At 34.2% G+C, this 19,660-nt stretch overlaps 1 protein-coding gene across 7 annotated transcripts in view; it reads left to right on the top strand.

The window, feature by feature from the left end:
• The window catches only part of BCAS3 (BCAS3 microtubule associated cell migration factor), a 578,866-nt gene that overhangs the window by 144,443 nt on the left and 414,763 nt on the right, over window positions 1-19,660 (top strand). For all 7 annotated transcript variants that reach the window (XR_004347453.1, XM_032616301.1, XM_032616303.1 and 4 more), the window contains 3 exons: window positions 1,393-1,469; window positions 6,890-6,973; window positions 16,552-16,722. Coding sequence is in view for 6 of the 7 variants with exons in the window: in XM_032616301.1 (XP_032472192.1) it covers window positions 1,393-1,469; window positions 6,890-6,973; window positions 16,552-16,722 (332 nt within the window). In the remaining variant the exon portion in view is untranslated. The remainder of the gene's footprint in view (window positions 1-1,392; window positions 1,470-6,889; window positions 6,974-16,551; window positions 16,723-19,660) is intronic.

Raw genomic sequence — 19,660 nt, 5'->3', positions numbered from 1 at the left:
GGCATGTGGGATCTTCCTGGACCAGGGCTCGAACCTGTGTCCCCTGCATCAGCAGGCGGACACTCAACCACTGCGCCACTATTTTTGACAGTACTTGTCAAAGTAGTTAATTATTCATTCATTGATAACTCTATTCCTATTAGGATCAGCACTAGACTGAGACTTTCTGCTGGGTAAGGTATTTTCAGGTGTGCTGTTCATGCTATTCAGATTATGCTATTTTTTCCTGGTACGCTCATGTGTTTCATGCAATTTGGCTGTTTTTCTTTGTTTGTATTGTTTTGTTTTTTGTCATGGGAAGAAAAGGTTATTTTTATAAAAACCTGTCTCGTATAAGTTTAGATTCCAAATTGAGACCTAAACTATGAAATAGATAACCTCAGTTTGATCCACTAGTGTACATTTTGGCGAAAAACATTTGTGAAAATATTAACCAGATACTTGTGGAATGATAAACAAGGAATTCTTTAGGTTAGGCTTTTTGTGTTCTTTGATTCTGCAGTCTCCTTTGAGTAGTCCCTTAAAAGCAGTTTCGTGAAACCGTGTAATATCATTTTGTGTAGCTGACAGATGAGAGGACATTATACTCAGAGACCTTATTGGTATAGTCAGAAGGGGAGATGAGACCCTCACGGATGACAGATATCACTTACTTGACTGAATTGTGTTGTGTCTTGTTTAGTGGAGTTCGGGAAGATGGCATTGGTGTTTCCATGGTGTTGGTGACACTGTCAGGAATGTGTGATTTTTTTTTGAAATTGGAGAACCACAAAATAATCCTACCTACTAGATTGTTTTTGGCTGGGCTGAAAGTAAGAAGAATGAAATTGAATGCTTAATGTAAATGCATAGGATTATGTAAATTAGTCCCCCAACATCTCCTGAGGCACCCTTTGTGGATTACTTCTCCCCATTAGCTCCACACCTAAGTTACTTGTTCTGCCCTGCCCCTGTTATTGTCATTTTATTTTAGGGTTATGTCTTTCTTATCTTTGCCCTTAAATTCCTGAGCCAATTGTATCCTTTCTCTTTCTTCTCTAAACAGTTTTGCTAGACTTATGAAATTGTAGGCTTATGATCTTTAAATGATTCTTCTTGGCTTCTCTCTCTTGTTCCAGGAATAACTGTACAAAATGCCCAATTTTTGCAAAAAGTGAATACCAGTTCTTCCCAGATTTATTTCTTATTGGAACAGAGTCAAAACCCAAAGGAAACTGTAGAGGAGAAAAAAATGAACCTCTTTTAGCTATTAAAATAATGACTAGGTTATGGGAATTTTATGTGAGACTTGAAAAAATAAAAGCATTTGATTATTCTGTTTTTATGGCATCAAAATATGATGCACCAACGGAAATTATTAAATTTCTTACATTGCCATTTGAAAATTTTCAGGCTGCTACCCTTGTCCTGGGCCCAACATGAATCCTATTGCTCTTGGGAGCCGCTGGCTTGCTTATGCAGAAAACAAGGTAAGCGGGCCGTGTTGGAATGTTTGTAATGGAGCAAGTGTTGAAGAGTTTTCCAAAGGTAATTAACAACCAATAATGAATGTTTAACTTACTAGTTTGTTTTCTCTGGTTTGGTTTTTGTTTTAATTGGGCACCCAGTTGTCTGATCTTATTGCTCAGGATCAGTATTTGGACTCAGCCTTACTTTTCCAGGCTCAGTTTTATATAGAGAACTTTACTCCATTAATTTTAAATCACAGCATTGATATCATCACAGGAGTTTCTGTGGAGCTAGAAATCAGGAGGCAGGAATGACTTCTGTCTTTAGTAGTAGGTTGGGAACCTGAGGCATAGAATAATTTAATGGACTTCAACTGTATGTGTACATTTAAATCTAAACAAGGGTTCTGCCATTTGTGGTTATTTATCAATCTCACTTATCTCTTAAGGTCATCATAGTAAATGAAGATATTATATTTATACATTGAAACTTTTTTTATGTCTAGTTCAAAGCAAAGGGCAAATCCCTTTTTATGCCATTTAGTGCCCTGCATATGAATATAGAACGAAACCTAAAAAAAATTACAGACTTCAAAGAAGATCATTTTTTTGTTCCATTTTTGCTTGTTTGTATGGTTACTGTATATTGAGAATAATATGAAATAATATGTATTGAAGAGTTCTTGACACAAGTCTGGATATGGTAAGTACAACAATTATTTGGTGAAACTACAGTATATCTCTAGCCTCTGGAATTCACAAAATCAAGAAACTACTGGAGGAATTTATTTTTCTGGATGAATCCCTTGATGCTTTTTCCAGAATTCTGTCCGCTACATAAAGGTATTTTGCATTTTAGTGAATGCTGTATTTATACTCTACCTTCTTCTTTCTCTGGATTATCCAGTATATCACTTTTCAAATTCATTCTTTTCAAATAAGACAAGAGGCATACAATTCAGTGCGCTGACATCATGGTATCTTCTAATGATTACGTCTGTAGGAAATTTCTTTGAGTGCCAGAGACATCCAAGACTTCCAAGAGGAAGATATATACATTGTCCCTTGGCTCTTGCAGATTTATTGTGATGTGTGGGAAACTACTCATTTAGGATTGTAGGTATTATGCAAATAGTTACATATTATTTTCTTATGGATAAAACTTCCATCATAGATGCATAGCATCAAAGTGTGCTGGTTGTCTTGCCTTTGTCTTGCCTTTGCCTTTGTAGAGATACGTGTCAGTAATATCTAGTGTTATATACGGAGACCAGGACGTGTAGTGGCATTCACAAGGAGTTTACTAATCAGATGGTTGTACCATCCTTTGGAAGAAATATTTCCAGATAAATGTGTTTCCATGGTATTTACATAAGAGCTAGTATTTGTTAACAGTTTCTGATTGTAGTAGCATTTGGGCTGAGTGTGGAACTGCAGAAATTAAATTTTGGAGCAACAGTTTCTTTCAGTGAAAATGCTCTTTGACTACAGTTTTAACCAAGAGGCCATATTATCTTGATTGGGTTTGTTTTTCAGTGCCTATTTTTAAGTGTACTTTTAACTTGGAAGACTTGCAGAAAACCTGCAAGAATTAATGGAGTACAAATGTTATAAAAGTACACCCATGTACTCTTTACTTAGGTTGACCTCTGAACAATCTCAGAGTAAGTTGTATATATCACATTACCCCAGAATACTTAAGTTATCAGCCAATTTAATTTTTAAAAAATTTATTTATTTTATTTTTGGCTGCGTTGGGTCTTCATTGCTGCGCGCGGGCTTTCTCTAGTTGTGAGCAGGGACTATTCTTCATTGCGGTGCGTGGGCTTCTCATTGCAGTGGCTTCTCTTGTTGCAGAGCACAGGCTCTAGGCACGTGGACTTCAGTAGTTGTGGCATGTGGGCTCAGTAGTTGTGGCTCGCGGGCTCTAAAGTGCCGGCTCAGTAGTTGTGGCGCGTGGGCGTAGTTGCTCCGCAGCATGTGGGATCTTCCCAGACCAGGGCTTGAACCTGTGTCCCCTGCATTGGCAGGCGGATTCTTAACCACTGTGCCACCAGGGAAGTCTGCCAATTTAATATTGATAAGCTACTTTTATCTATTATAGCATCCATGTTCCAATTTTGTCAATTAACCCTATCATATCATTTGTAGAAAATTTTTTCCTATAGTGCAGATCCAGTCTAGGATCAGGTATTATATCTTGTAGGAGTGTCCCTTTCTTTTTTTATCTTTTACAGGATTGGTAATTTTGAAGACTACAGCCCCCTACATCTACCCCTTATTCTTTTTAGTAGAATGCTTTTTACTTTCAGTGTTTTGATGTTTTCTCTTGATTATATTCGGGTTATGTATTTCTGTCTGGAATACTGTAGTATTGTATGAGTGCTGTTCTGGACTTCCCACAGTGTCACATCTGGAGGCACATGGTATATGTCTGTCCTTTATTGGTGATGCTAATTTTGTCAAGGTCTTGTCCAGTTTCTGTACTGAATAAGTACTATTTTTTCCTCTTGTAACTAATAATTTGGAAAGAGCATGCTTATATCCTGCGTTTTATCGAAATCTTAGCCTACCTAATTTTAGCATCCATTGATGATTCCTGCCTGAACCAGTCTTTACTATGAGGATTGCATATTAATGGTTTTCCACTTCCCACTACGCATTTACCTGTAGGCATTTGGCTTTCTGTCATAATCAAGAACTTTCCCTTCTTTTTAAATCTTCCTGTATCTATATTTTTGATAGGGGTTAATGATTCCTATTTTTTAAGTAGTTTTTAATTTTTTTCTGTCTTTAATTATTTTGGTTTTCAAATTATGCCAGAGTTGACCAATGAGAGCCCCTTTAGTCTGCTTCTTGTGACATTGTGTTGTGGCTTCATCAAAATTAAAAAAAAAAATAATTTCCGCACTTGCTATCATAAGAATAAGTCCAGGTCCATCTTGTACTTGCCTTGTCTCAGCCCTGGAATCATCTTCTTCTGATTTTACTGTTTCTTTTTAATGGGCAATGGTATTAGATACTAAGCTTTTGTCCAGTAGATGTGTTCATTGTTACTGGCGTATTTTTGCTTCTAGACTCTTTCAGTGGACAAAGTTTAGAAATATGCATGTTATATATCCACACACACTTCTTATTATACACATAAAGAGGCAAATATACATATATGCATATTTGTGCACCCATGTATACCCATATGCACATGTACATTTTGGAAATGAAGAGGTCACATTGGTATTTCCACAGGATTCTCTCTTTTTGTCCCCCGTTTCCTATTTGTATGTCCTTTGTTTTGGATAGGAGACCATGACATCAGCACGTTTTCTTCATTTCTTCAATCCTATAATGCCAAAAAGTAATTACAGAGTTGCTTGCTCATACCACTGCAAAAATCAAACCAACTACAAAGAGTTCAGGATTTTCTTGCAATTTTCTCTGCTTTCATTACTGCCTAAAATGGAAGGTATGCAATCAAATACTGTGCTCATAGGTTATTTTAGTTAGTTTGTCCTTTATCCCCCTTTTTCTGCCTTCCTTCATTGTTACAGTTTTCATTTGATACATAATTGTATACATTTGTCTTTATATGCGTATATATTTTCTCATATGTTATATAGATATATTTATATTTCCCTTTATTTCCCCAAAGATAACATTATATACATGGTCTTTTATACGTCGCTTTTTTCACTTACCAATATTTCCTGGGATTTGGGCATGATAGATTTTTGCACTACGGAAATTTCTGCTTTATCTTTTATTTTGATGTACTGAGATGCAAATATAACTTTTGTAATGAGTCTAAGTTTTAAAGAAATTTCTGGCTTAGTTATGTTTATGTAGAAATGCTGACTCAGATTTAGATGAATTGAAAAGGTGGTAGTATTGCTTGTTTTCCTTGGTTATTTTAATTACCTGAAGCAGGGAAAAGATAGTGTTTCTAGGATATGTCTTTCCTTGCACTTGCTTCAGAAGGCAGCAGAGGGGATAATTTTCATAATTCTTCAAATGTGTATTTGTGAATGAATGAATGAGTGACTGGGTGAGTAAGTGAGAGAGATTCTTTTTATTAGCTAAAATGATCACTTTTCAAGCTCCCTCTTTTCCCGTGTGAAACTACATTTGCCAATCACCTGCGATTTGGAAAATTCCACAGCACTATTGTCTTTTTTTTTTTTTTTTTTTTTTTTTTTTTATGCGTTACGCGGGCCTCTCACTGTTGTGGCCTCTCCCGTTGCGGAGCACAGGCTCCGGACGCGCAGGCTCAGCGGCCATGGCTCACGGGCCCAGCCGCTCCGCGGCATGTGGGATCCTCCCAGACCGGGGCACGAACCCGCGTCCCCTGCATCGGCAGGCGGACTCTCAACCACTGCGCCACCAGGGAAGCCCCAGCACTATTGTCTTAAGGGATTTTTTTTTAAAATACAAATCAGTGATGAAGAAAAGTTTGATTTTATAATAAAAGAATAAAAGTTTCACATATTAATCTTTATCAAGTGACCTGGTTTTAAATTATATAGAACATTTTTTTTGTTTTTATATTTTGGGAGAGGAAGATTTGTTCTGAATTCTGAAGGCTTTTAATAATTCATATCACAATGTGGAGCTGTTCTAATAGTCTACTATTGCCATTTTATTGAAAATTTTAAGTGTAAAAATCTGGCTAATGATTTTTTTATTTCCCTTTCGTTCTTTCTCTTTCTTCTTTTCTTTCTTTTTCTTTCTATTTTTTCTTTAAATTTAGAAGCGTAGGAGCAGTGGAGAATTTAGTCTTGGTTAATTGCTCAGCACATGAGAGAATCATGCATGTCAAACTACTGATTCACTTTGGAAATTGACAGTTTGATTTACTTATTTATGAATAAGGGCATGTCTTTTTCATTCTAATGTTAAAACTGGTGAGCCCTCTGAAGTGGACAGCTATTATGTGTCATAGTTGATTTATGCATAATTTGTGCCACTTCCCCACAAACACAATTGAAAATGGAAATACGGCACATTCTTTTGTCTGTTTTTTAAAGTTTCCTTTTACAATCTTTATGTAGGAATTAAGAGGACAAAACCTCCAATTTGTTAGCATGTTAAATATTTAATGTTAGGAAGTCATGGCTAAGTCCTTTGATTATGTTTCTAAAATTTATTTGTGGAAAGCCTGCCAGATCTCAAATCCTACCATTTCAGAGTTTATGAATTCTTAAAGACTATTCATCTTGTAATTAAAAATCGTATTTGAGCATGAAACTGCTTGAGTGGCACCAGTAGATTATAAAAAGGGGTAAAAGTGTCTCAGCAGGGCTTTTAGCTGTTTGTCTGGAAAACACTCATGCAAACATTCCCACCCACCACCATCATTCTGCATGGTAAATAAGCTCTATCTTAAGAGCCTGTAGAGTTAAACAGTTTAATAGAAATAACTTTCTGGTCATTCTCTCTCTTTCCAGTTGATTCGATGTCATCAGTCCCGTGGTGGAGCCTGTGGAGACAACATTCAGTCTTATACTGCCACAGTCATTAGTGCTGCTAAAGTAAGTATCCAGCAGTCTCTAGGAGGTACGATTTTGTGGAGTAATTATCACGTTCCCTTTTCATTTGCAAAGGTCGAACAAACTTAAGTAAGTCAGAATTATTTTGTCACTCAAGAGAACTGGTGACTTAAAATGATTAGGTATTTAATCTCTTAAGTTTCCTAAATCATACTTTATATTCTATTGTAATGATTATAAGGTTTGTATTTATCCAATTTAAAATGTTTAAGTCTGTTAGCTAGGTCAAAGTCTGTAATCTAATTACTTTGGAAAGAAGCTTTACATGTTTTAAGTAGTAACTTCTGGATTTGTGTGTGTGTGTGTGTGTGTGTGTGTGTGTGTATGTGTGTGATTTGCATCATTCTACCTATACTGACATCCCTTTGCATTTTTGAACATTTATGAATCTTCTTGACATAAAAAAAAATATTATTCCTTAACAAAACTTGAGCGAAATCCCTGGCACATTCAAAGATTCTTTCATGTCACAGAGCTGCCCCCTGCGTGTTTGTCAAGTGAGTTCTTTTTGTGTATGTGCGAGGGTTAATTATGATGATGGCTCGTAAACTTTATGCTGATTATAAGGTATCCTTATAATCACCATCCTTTTGAATTGTGAAGTATACAACAAAACAATTCTAATAATAGGGATGACATAGTGAATCTAAATGACAGCATGTAATAGAAAGCACAACTATTCAGAAAAGAACAACAGTTTAAAACAAACCACAGGGAGGGAATCAAAGGTCACACTGTTTTATGTAAAACAAATACAAAAATACTTCAAGACTGATCACAAATGCTTACATGATGTGGTTTGATGAGAGAGGCATTACATATTTTTCATTCAAAGGGAATTATTGAATGGCTTTTTGCTTACAGCCCCATATATTTTAGATTTCAGAATCTTTATAAGAATGGTTTACTTTTCTCCTCTGTATGAAAAAATTATGGTTATTTCAGTGAAGAGAAATCTGAAACAGTAATTAGGCAACATCAGTGTTATTTAGCCGACTTAGTTCCAGTTTTCCATGATAAGAACATAAAAATGACTTCCATAATTAAGTAGTGTAGTTATAAATATATTACTTTATAATTTTTACTGTTATATTATAGATTACACTCCTGTTATATTAGTATGTTCACTTGTGAAAATTTATCATGGTGTACACTTATAATTCCTGTACTTTGTTGTCTAAGTGGATATAAAACTTTGCTAAGGAAAGAAAAATTTCACAAAGATACTGTCATATTTAGATACCTTCTCCAGAGAATTCTATCTAATGTTTATGAATAAACAATGGCATAGATAAACAATAAGGATTTACTGTATAGCACAGGGAACTATATTCAATATCTTGTAATAACCTATAATGGAAAATAATCTGAAAAAAAATATGTAGTGGAATCACTTTGCCATACACCTGAAACTAACACAATCTTGTAAATCAACTATAATTCAGTTAAAAAAAAAAGAATAAACAATGGCAATATTACGAAAACTCTTCTATAGAATAAAAAGATCAGGTTATGCCTCATCTTGTTTCATGATTTAAGATCACCTTGATATTGAAACTTAACAAGAGCATTATGAAAAAGGAAAGCTATAGTCCTGTCTTGCTCATTAACATAGATAGGAAAAATCCTAAACAAAATACTAGCAGAAAAAGAAAATACGCAGAGGGATAATGTGTCATAATCCATTTGGGATAATTCCACAATTAAGGCTGGTTTACTACTCAAAATCAGTGAATGTAATTTGCCACATTAGCAGAATAAAGGAGAAAATGATACAAATTATCTCAATATATGCACCAAAAGCATTTGATAAAATCGAACATATATGCATTGATAAAACATTTTAGTAAATAGTGATAGTTTCTGGTTCTCTAGAATTCAGTTTTTCTCAAATTGCCAAACTATTTAAACATAGTAGACATGGTCTGTTTCTGATCATTTCACTATCTGGCTCCCTTTTAGTTTTGTTTTTGTTGTTTACTGTTAGTTCTCATTTACAATGTCTTGACTCCTTGTTTGCTAGAATTTTTAAAAAAAGATTTGTAGAAACAGATGTGAGTTTGAGATCTAGGCTTGGATCATCTTAATCCAATTTCACAGATTAAGATTACTTAAATTATTTAAATAAAGGTCACTTGAAATAGCTGTAAGATCCTGATTACTACAGGTTCACTCTTATTTCTATTGTATGTCCCTTTATGTTTCAACCCAAAGCATGCAGGGAAAGTAGACCCCCTTGAACATGACTACCTAGTTCCACAAGTCTATCAAAAGCACTACTCAGTCTCTTAGAAGCCCCCTCTAGAATCATCCTGTGCATTTAGGCCTAAATACCAGCTCACATGTCTGGATTTCCTTGTTCTCTTGGATTTTGACCTAGTAACTCATCACTATTTTGTTCAATATTCAGTAACTTCAAGCAGAATTAAAGAAAAATAAACTCCCCGGTTTTCCTACTTGTTTTCATTGGTAGGATTGATCTGATTTACCTAGCCTGTCATTATTGAAAATAGAAAATAAAATTTCTTCTTGTTATTTCTTACCATTTTAATAATTTCTAGGTAATATGATATATTACCATGAGACATATAACATGGAGAATATTTAAAAAGCCATGTAGTATGTGCTCCTTAAGAGAATACTACACTTTCTTTGACAGAGTAATCATTAATATTTTTCTCTCTCTGACGACTGCTTCTCATGTGGCTTCATATAGGTTAACCACTTTGTTATACAGAAGGATTAATTATTAAATTTTTAATTCTTTATGTCTCACATTACAATTGTAAGTATAAATTATATTAATTATATATGTGCTTGGATCTCCTTCAAGGAAATAATCTTTTTTGCCCACCCTGGATTTTCAAATAGCACTTAAAATTCATCTTTCCAAATAATTTGGCTTTCCTTATAAAGAATATAATAGTGAAAAATTCTCTGAGGTCGTATTGAAGGAAGAAGTTTAATATTGAAATTGTTCATATTGGATTATTTTGAAACATTTATTAAAACACTCCCAAACTCATTCTACTAGGCCACCATCACCCTGATACCAAAACCAGAAAAAGATACAACAAAAAAAATTACAGACCAATATCACGGATGAATATAGGTGCAAAAATCCTCAACAAAATACTAGCAAACAGAATCCAACAACACATTAAAAGGATCATACACCATGGTCAAGTGGGATTTATCCCAGGGATGCAAGGATTCTTAAATATATGCAAATCAATCAGTGTGATATACCATATTAATAAATTGAAGAATAAGAGCCATATGATCATCTCAATAGATGCAGAAAAAGCTTTTGACAAAGTTCAGCACCTATTTATGATAAAAACTCTCCAGAAAGGGGGCACAGAGGGAACCTACCACAACATAATAAAGGCCCACATACGACAAACCCACAGCAAACATCATTCTCAGTGGTGAAAAACTGAAAGCATTTCCTCTAAGATCAGGAACAAGACAAAGATGTCCACTCTTGCCACTGTTATTCAACATAGTTTTAGAAGTCCTAGTCATGGCAATTAGAGAAGAAAAAGAAATAAAAGGACTACAAATTGGAAAAGAAGAAGTAAAACTGTCACTGTTTGCAGATGACATGATACTATACATAGAGAATCCTAAAGATGCCACCAGAAAGCTGCTAGAGCTAATCAATGAATTTGGTAAAGTTGCAGGATACAGAATTAATGCACAGAGATCTCTTGCATTCCTATACACTGACAACGAAAGATCAGAAGGAGAAATTAAGGAGACAATCCCATTCACCATTGCAACAAAAAGAATAAAATACCTAGGAATAAACCTACCTAAGGAGGTAAAAGACCTGTACTCAGAAAACTGTAAGACACTGGTGAAAGAAATCAAAGATGATACAAACAGGTGGAGAGATATACCATGTTCTTGGATTGGAAGAATCAATATTGTGAAAATGACTCTTCTACCCAAAGCAATCTATGGAGTCAGTGCAATCCCTATCAAATTACCAATGGCATTTTTTACAGAACTAGAACAAAAAAATCTTAAAATTTGTATGGAGACTCAAAAGACCCTGAATAGCCAAAGTAATTTTGAGGGAAAAAAACGGAGCTGGAGGAATCAGACTCCCTGACTTCAGACTATACTACAAAGCCACAGTAAGCAAGACAATATGGTACTGGCATAAAAACATAAATACAGATCGATGGAACAGGATAGAAAGCCCAGAGATAAACCTACACACGTATGGTCGCCTTATATTCAGTAAAGGAGGCAAGGATATACAATAGAGAAAAGACAGCCTCTTCAATAAGTGGTGCTGGGAAATCTGGACAGCTACATGTAAAAGAATGAAATTAGAACACTTCCTAACACCATACACAAAAATAAACTCCAAATGGATTAAAGACCTAAATGTAAGACCAGACACTATAAAACTCTTAGAGGAAAGCATAGGAAGAACACTCTTTGACATAAATCACAGCAAGATCTTTTTTGATCCACCTCCTTGAGTAATGGAAATAAAAACAAAAATAAACAATGGAAATGGACAAACGGACCTAATGAAACTTAAAAGTTTTTGCACAGCAAAGGAAACTATAAACAATATGAAAAAACAACCCTCAGAATGTGAGAAAATATTTGCAAATGAATCAGTGGACAAAGGATTAATCTCTAAAATATATAAACAGCTCATGCAGCTCAATATTAAAAAAACAAACAACCCAATCAAAAAATGGGCAGAAGACCTAAATAGACATTTCTCCAAAGAAGACATACAGATGGCCAAGAAGCACATGAAAAGCTGCTCAACATCACTAATTATTAGAGAAATGCAAATCAAAACTACAATGAGGTATCACCTCACGCCGGTTAGAATGGGCATCATCAGAAAATCTACAAACAACAAATGCTGGAGAGGGTGTGGAGAAAAGGGAACCCTCTTGCACTGTTGGTGGGAATGTAAATTGATATAGCCACTATGGAGAACAGTATGGAGGTTCCTTAAAAAACTAAAAATAGAATTACCATATGCCCCAGCAATCCCACTGCTGGGCATATACCCAGAGAAAACCATAATTCAAAAAGACACATGCACCCCAATGTACATTGCAGCACTATTTACAATACCCAGGTCATGGAAGCAATGTAAGTGTCCATCGACAGATGAATAGATAAAGAAGATGTGGTACATATATACAATGGAATATTACTCAGCCATAAAAAGGAACGAAATTGGGTCATTTGTAGAGACGTGGATGGATCTAGAGACTGTCATACAGAGTGAAGTCAGAAAGAGGAAAACAAATATATTAATACATATATGTGGAATCTAGAAAAATGGTACAAATGAACCAGTTTGCAAGGCAGAAATAGAGACACAGATGTAGAGAAAAAACGGATGGACACCACACGGGGATAGTGGGGTGGGGAGGTGGTGGTGTGAATTGGGAGATTGGGATTGACATGTATACACTAATATGTGTAAAATAGATAACTAATAAGAACCAGCTGTATAAAAAAAGTAAAGTTAAAAAAAATGAAAGAAACCCTTTTATTGAAAAAGAACAAAAGACTGGATGGGGCCACTTACCCTTCACCTGGGCCTGTGCAAGGGTCTGCTCCATGACCTTTTGAATGTGCAGAGACCTGTAGCTTTGTTACGCCTGTACATTTTTTCCCAATCATTTTCCCCCACGCTTCCCACACTCCCCACACCTCAGACCGCCCTGCTTCTTTATTCTTTATCACATAAATACCCCGAGCCCCTTGCCTTCAGGGAGGTGCATTTGAGATTTGTTCTCCTGTCTTCTTGCTTGGCTATATTGTGAAGAAAACTTCTCTTTGCTACAAACCTCGATGTCTCAGCTTTTTGGCTTGCTGTGTGTTGGGCAAGATGAACCTGGTTTGGTAACATATGTGTGTGTGTATAATTGTTTATGATTGTCAGTTTATTAGTCTCTCCCACTAGATGGTGAGTTCCTTGAGGTCGGGGACTATATTTTGTTCATTTCTGTAAACCCAATATGTAGCAGTGAATAAATGAATTCAATAATGGAATAAATGTAATAATGAATTTGGAAAAAAAAAGAATGCTACACTTCCTTTGACAGAGTAATCATTAATATTGTTCTCTCTCTGATAACTTCTCATGTGGCTTCATATAGGTTAACCACATTGTTATATAGAAGAAATAATTATTAAATTTTTAATTCTCTTTTATGTCTTACATTACAATTGTAAGTATAAATTATATTAATTGTATATGTGTTTGAATCTCTTTAGAGGAAATAATTTTTTTTTCCTGGATTTTCAAATAGCACTTAAAATTCATCTTTCCAAATAATTTGGCTTTCCTTATAAAGAATATAATAGTGAAAAATTCTCTGAGGTCGTATTGAAGGAAGAAGTTTAATATTGAAATTGTTCAAATTGGATTATTTTGAAATATTTATTAAATATTGGTCCATATATTCTAGTTACCTTATAACTGTTTTATTTGATTTTTCCTTTTAATGTGCTTTAACCCCAGCGTTGTAAATTGATTTAATAAAAATGCCTCTGTTTTCTCCTGTTATCTGATAACTTCTTAATGACAACTAACAGCTTTTGTGAAAGCAGCACCATTAGTCCTAATGGATAGGGAGGACAACTGATATGGCCTGAGAAAGGTTAAAGATGACTAGTGACCCTTTGGCAAATCTGTCTGCAACAGAACAGAATAAGAACCATGCTCATTTGAATTTTTGGTCACAGTAGATTACCTGACACATTCGTTATAGTCTTATGTTCAGCACTTTACAGTACAGATTAGTTATGTGAATATTCTTGTAATATTCTTCAGATTGTGAGGACACTAGTGCTCGCTGATATGACTGTAACATGGGAACAAATTTCTCCTAGAGGCAAAGGTCTTTACTAATGTAGAAAGCTTCCAGCACCCCTCTCTCACACCCTGCATTAGACCTTATTTTGAAAGTTAATGAGCTATGGTAGATAGTACTGTCATGTTACTTACTATACAAAGTAAAGATTTGATGACTGTTAAATTTTGGGTTTAATTTTTTGTCCACTGATAAGAAGACCCAACCAATAGTCCTAAGTTGTTGTTTTTTTTTTAGAAGCATCGTTAACTCTTTCTGTAATATTAGCCTTTAACGCTGAAATATACTACTCTTTTCCCCCTCTTTCTGGAGTTTTTTTCCTCGTTCTCTTCTATTAACTTTTCCCTTTATCTTGTGGTTTGCTTTGGTACATTACTTCCACTTTCTGTGTGCTCCAGTTATTTTAGTTTTATTCCTTTTCATTGGTGTAAGAGCATGAAATAATAAGCTCAAGGGCAAACAGGGAGGATAAACAATTAAAGACTTTAAACCTGAAAGGCATTCCTTTGATAAAGGGATAGCTCCGTTTAAGTGGGAGCATCTCCATTAGCATTAATGGAGTAAGTACATCAGCTGAAGCATCTCAGAGGTTAATCAGGCTTCCTGGCCCGCTTTTGACATCAATATACTGTGGCGCCTGGTTTTGTTGGTCCTTCAGAGGCTTTCTTGACAACACTCTAACAGACTTTGTGTAAGTCATTTCTTGTGAATTATTGAAACAAATGTTTGGCTGCTAATTGAGGAGCACTAATGTGTTTTATAATCACTGCAGTTTGAGTTTTTAGCACTAAACAAAACAGTTACAATTGATTTGTGGCTTTTTCTTGGTTTCAGTCAGCTGTAAGTTATATCATTTTGCTTGAATTCAGCAAATGGCTTTGCTGGTTATTTTATTTAAGTATTTATTAGGATACACTATTACGGTTTTCATTTCTCCTTCCCAGTATGCATTTGTGTACTGAATTCATGAAGTGTGTGAGATCACAGGTAGTAACAGGAATAGATTACAAGGCAATACTGGATAGTGGTTTGGAGAGATAGTCCTAGTTTTGAGTTCTGGCTTTGTCGCTGGCTGGCTGTTTGAGCTGCCATTTTCTTTCACTTCTGTAGCCTCAATTTTCTCTTCTTTAAAGAGTAGAGGTGTTTGAGGATATCTATCCAGATCATTTTTGTTAAAGAGCCTTAACCATTTCTGAGTTCATAATCAAGTTTCCATGGAACGTAGCTACAGTAAAATAATACATATATTATGTGTGTTTCTTTTTCTTTTTTTTTTTTTTGCGGTACGTGGGCCTCTCACTGTTGTGGCCTCTCCGGTTGCGGAGCACAGGCTCCGGACGCGCAGGCTCAGCGGCCATGGCTCACGGGCCCAGCCGCTCCGCGGCATGTGGGATCTTCCCGGACCGGGGCACGAACCCGTGTCCCCTGCATCAGCAGGCGGACTCTCAACCATTGCGCCACCAGGGAAGCCCTGTTTTGTTTTTTTTTTAGTTCCATCTGGTTGTTGTTTAAATTACATTTAGGCCTTTATAAACAACCTTTTTTTGCCTAGTAGCATTTATAAATTAATATTTGAAATGCTGTATATATAATATACATTTTAAAATTTAGCTGTAGCATATGCCAGAATATAGGTCCATAATTATTTTAAAAAGAGCAAGTCACGGTATTGAAGATTAATTTGAAGTATTTTAATAAAAACTTTTCCTCACAGTATGAGGATATGTGTCTATTGTATCATACATAATTTCTGATATGTCCATGTAATCTAAACAACTTATTTTGGCTCTAATGATTAGATATGTTAATGTGTTTATGAATCACATAATTTTCTCTTTGTTTTCACTTTCTTCCCTTTCGGACAAAAAGAGAAAACCCCGTTACTTAATATGATGTTTGTTAATGGTTATGAGAATAATCAGATGAGATTCACATAAAAGAAAACATGCACATGAGTTAGTTTCATCTCTTTGTTTTCAATGAAATGGAACTAAAATGTAATTCTGAAACGTCTTAAGTTGTCTTTAATTGAAATAATATATTAGGACCATTACATTAAATTGTTTTCTGTTAGCAGAGAGAAAAGAGCCTTCTTGGTTAATTTTATATGACATTTCATTCATCTAGTAAAAAGTATCTTAGATGGAGACTGTATTTTCTACATGCCAAATCTTGATGTACAATATTATATAACATCATATTATAGATTTACTTTGGAATCAGAGTTGTTTTCACATATGAATTCTACCAGTATCTCAGTCTTTTTCCTGCTAAAAAGTTGACTCAGTATTAGATTTATACTGTTTAAAAAATAGAACATCACATAGTTGCTACTTCTTAATATTTCACATATTTTAAGTTATATGCATTGAGGAGAGGGGAAAAATAAATATTGTTAATAAAAGTATAATTGTATCCTCATGTGAAACAAACTCTTTAATTATTTACCTATAGCTTTATTCTCACCATGCTGGCTTTGGGGAATCTACTGATTCACTCAATCTAATACCAATTTTCTAACTAAAATTTAAGATCGTATAAAAATCAGACTGAATTTCTGTGACAGTGCACTGCTACATATAAGCTTGTTAGAGAATAAAGAATTTAATGTGAATTAACAAAACATGTATTACTATTTAGAATCCAAATACTGATGTGAAGTCATACATTTTACCTTTCATTGTATAGACATTGAAAACTGGCCTGACAATGGTTGGGAAGGTGGTGACTCAGCTGACAGGCACGCTGCCTTCAGGTGTGACAGAAGATGATGTTGCCATCCATAGTAATTCAAGGCGGAGTCCTCTGGTCCCAGGCATCATCACAGTAATTGACACTGAGACAGTTGGAGAGGGCCAGGTAAGAACATGTGGTGCATGTAATGTTCATTTTGTGCAGAGGATGGAGTAACTAACAATATCATTTGGGATCAAGATCATACAAAATGTATTTGGAGATGTGTTAATTTGGAATTGTAGAAAATTAAGGTTATCTCAGGTTAGAATTTTGTTTTTTTCAAAAAATGATGAGTAATTATTGTACAACACAGGGAATATAGCCAATATTTTATAAAAACTATAAATGGTGTAGACCCTTTTAAAAAATGATGAGTAACATGTTAAAACCTATTATTTCAGACGTTGTTAATGTATCAAACCTGAAGGTAAAATTGAGGTTCTATAGAATTCTCTTGCTATCTCTTCATCAGGACATTTGTTCCATAAATAAATAATTATATATCTCATTTATACTGTTTAGTACTGTTTCTTTTTTTTTAATGACACTTGTTATAACTTAGACTAATTATGACTAATTATGATGGTAATAAATGACAATAATATTAATAAATTTTATTACAAATTTTATTACAGATACCTCCTTATAAATATGAAAAAATACAAAAAAATCTCAAAGAGTATATTAGAATATATAAATGGTAATAACTTATTATAAGATCTTATATCTTCACATAAAATAGATTTTTACAGCCTATGTTCAGAAACATTTAGGAGTGATTATAAGCATGGAGAAATACATTATGCTTATGTAAGTCTTGCTAGAAAGAAACCAGTTGGGTTTTGTTTTTCTCCCTCATACATTCATAGACAGTATTTTCTTTTGAATCATAGTCATGAATTTTAAAATACATTTCTGAAAGGAAGGTAATTTTCATGGTTTGTGATCCTTGCTATAAATACACAATGTAAACCTGATTACTAGAATGAGATAGGAGTAGAGCAAGATTTGGAAATAGAAATTATTTTAATTTTATATAGAATTTATATTTAATTCCATTTTCAGAACATAATTATGTGAGCCATTAAAATATTAACCCTAAATATTGCATGTTCTTTTGAGAAAATCTGCTTCCAGTATATGTGGTTCTGCATCTTGATGAAAGATTACGTTTGGCTGGTACTCATATACTAATTCCTATAGTAAGATCAAGTGGCATTTCAAAAAAATATGGACTGTGCTGCAATTAAAACACCCCCCAAAATCTTTGAATTTCTGGGTTATTGAATCTGGCTATTATATTTTATTTAAAATCTGAATAATATAATTCTCTGCCTTTCCCATCTTAACTTTGTGGTTAATCAGATATGTTACAGACTTGTATTCCTGTTTAAAACTCATTTTAATGAAGTGCTAGCAAACTTTTCAGTTGACTGTAATGATTTTTTTTTTAAAGTTGTGTTAATTAGCTCAAGTTGATAGACACATACAGATGTTCTCTTTTTAAATTGGAATTAAATATATAAACCCTTAGTGTTTTATGAGTGTTAAAGTAAAAAATATTTTCTTTTGTCCTTCGATTCTTAATTAATTCACCTCCAAGGCCACCCACATTTACTAAGTAGTAACAACCCTCCTCAACACTGTCTAGTTTGGTGAGTGGATTTAAATCTGTTAAGCATCTAGCATTTGTTGACAGACTGATTTGTGGTAATTTAAAAGTTGAAAATGTTATCTCTTATTATTTTTGATGAAATAGAGCTATAACTCATTCATTTATGTAATGAGTAAAAAGAAAAATTTAATTTATACGAAAAGCATAGCATTTGGTCTTGTGTTTTCACATGTGGTTTCTTTGGGGTTTTTTTCCCCCTAGTTCTTTGTTAACTTTTTATAACTTTAAATTGGAATTCTCACATTTGGAATATGGAAGTGAACAGCAGATTGTACAAAAGTTCATTTTTCTGTATAAGTGCATTGTTAACCCTGGAAACAAGTAAAGTTGTTCATTAGGAAATAAGAATCATAGAAATGTTACCTTTTAAAAGTTAAAAAAGTGAAAGTGTTGCTCAACCTGAAAAGTTTTATCTTTTCTATTATTTGGCGGGAGCATAATCTCTTTTCATTCCTACTTATACTCTGCAATTTTGATTGATTTAAAAATTCTATTAAAAGACAGGAAATAAATAATAAGTTGCTATGTGCATTTTTAAGGAATTATAAATATTTTTTAAGCAATAAGATTTCCTCAATATAATACTGTCTTATTAATGTGAATCTGTTTTTTGTCAGGAAGACATTTTTGTCTCTAATAAATAGTTCAGTTGAAGTACAAAGCTGTTTTTAGGTTATGCTGGGTTGTATTAGAAAGACTGCAGTGGTTAATGTCATGGATTTATCACTTTTAGCCCTTTCCCACTGATGTTTGACCTTAGCTATAGTGTTTCTTCTTGTCCCTATACATATCAGGAACTAAAGCTGACATTATGTGCACTTTTGCTGTTTAAAGCCATTGAGCCTTTAATAAATATATTTTCATGTTTACAGGGATAGTGTATAAAATTTGATTCACCATCTTTCTGATGCTGAATTGATTAGTTTGATTTGATGGTGACAGGATCACTGTATGGTACCTGCATTAAAGGGGAATGTATTTGCTTGACTTTGTCCATTTCTATCTGTGTTACTTTCAAGTTTTATTTAAAAGCATTTCGTGGCTAGGATAAGTTAAGCGATATAATTTGCCTTTATAAATTTATATAATTTTAGTTAACAAGGTGGCAAAGTCTCTAATCAAAGAAAAATGCTCTAGAATGATAACATAAACTAGAGCTATTTCTTGCCCTGGTTGCAAATACAAGTGTTATTCATAGTAATTTGATGGTTCCTGTGGTGTTTGTCTATCTTTTTGTTCATATGATAAAGCCTTATCCACCTTGTATCCACCTTGCTTTGCTTTGTTTTAACAAACGCAAGTTGTTGCTACATATACTTGGGGGTTTAGCCTGTTTAGTTAAGTAGTGAGTAAAAATTAAATGTCTCAGGACAACTGTATTGGGAT

The sequence above is a fragment of the Phocoena sinus genome, chromosome 20, assembly GCF_008692025.1.
Source record: "Phocoena sinus isolate mPhoSin1 chromosome 20, mPhoSin1.pri, whole genome shotgun sequence".
Classification (NCBI taxonomy): Eukaryota; Metazoa; Chordata; class Mammalia; order Artiodactyla; family Phocoenidae; genus Phocoena; species Phocoena sinus.
The sequence above is the reverse complement of the archived record's forward strand: the minus strand, read 5'-3'. Positions and strand labels throughout refer to the sequence as shown.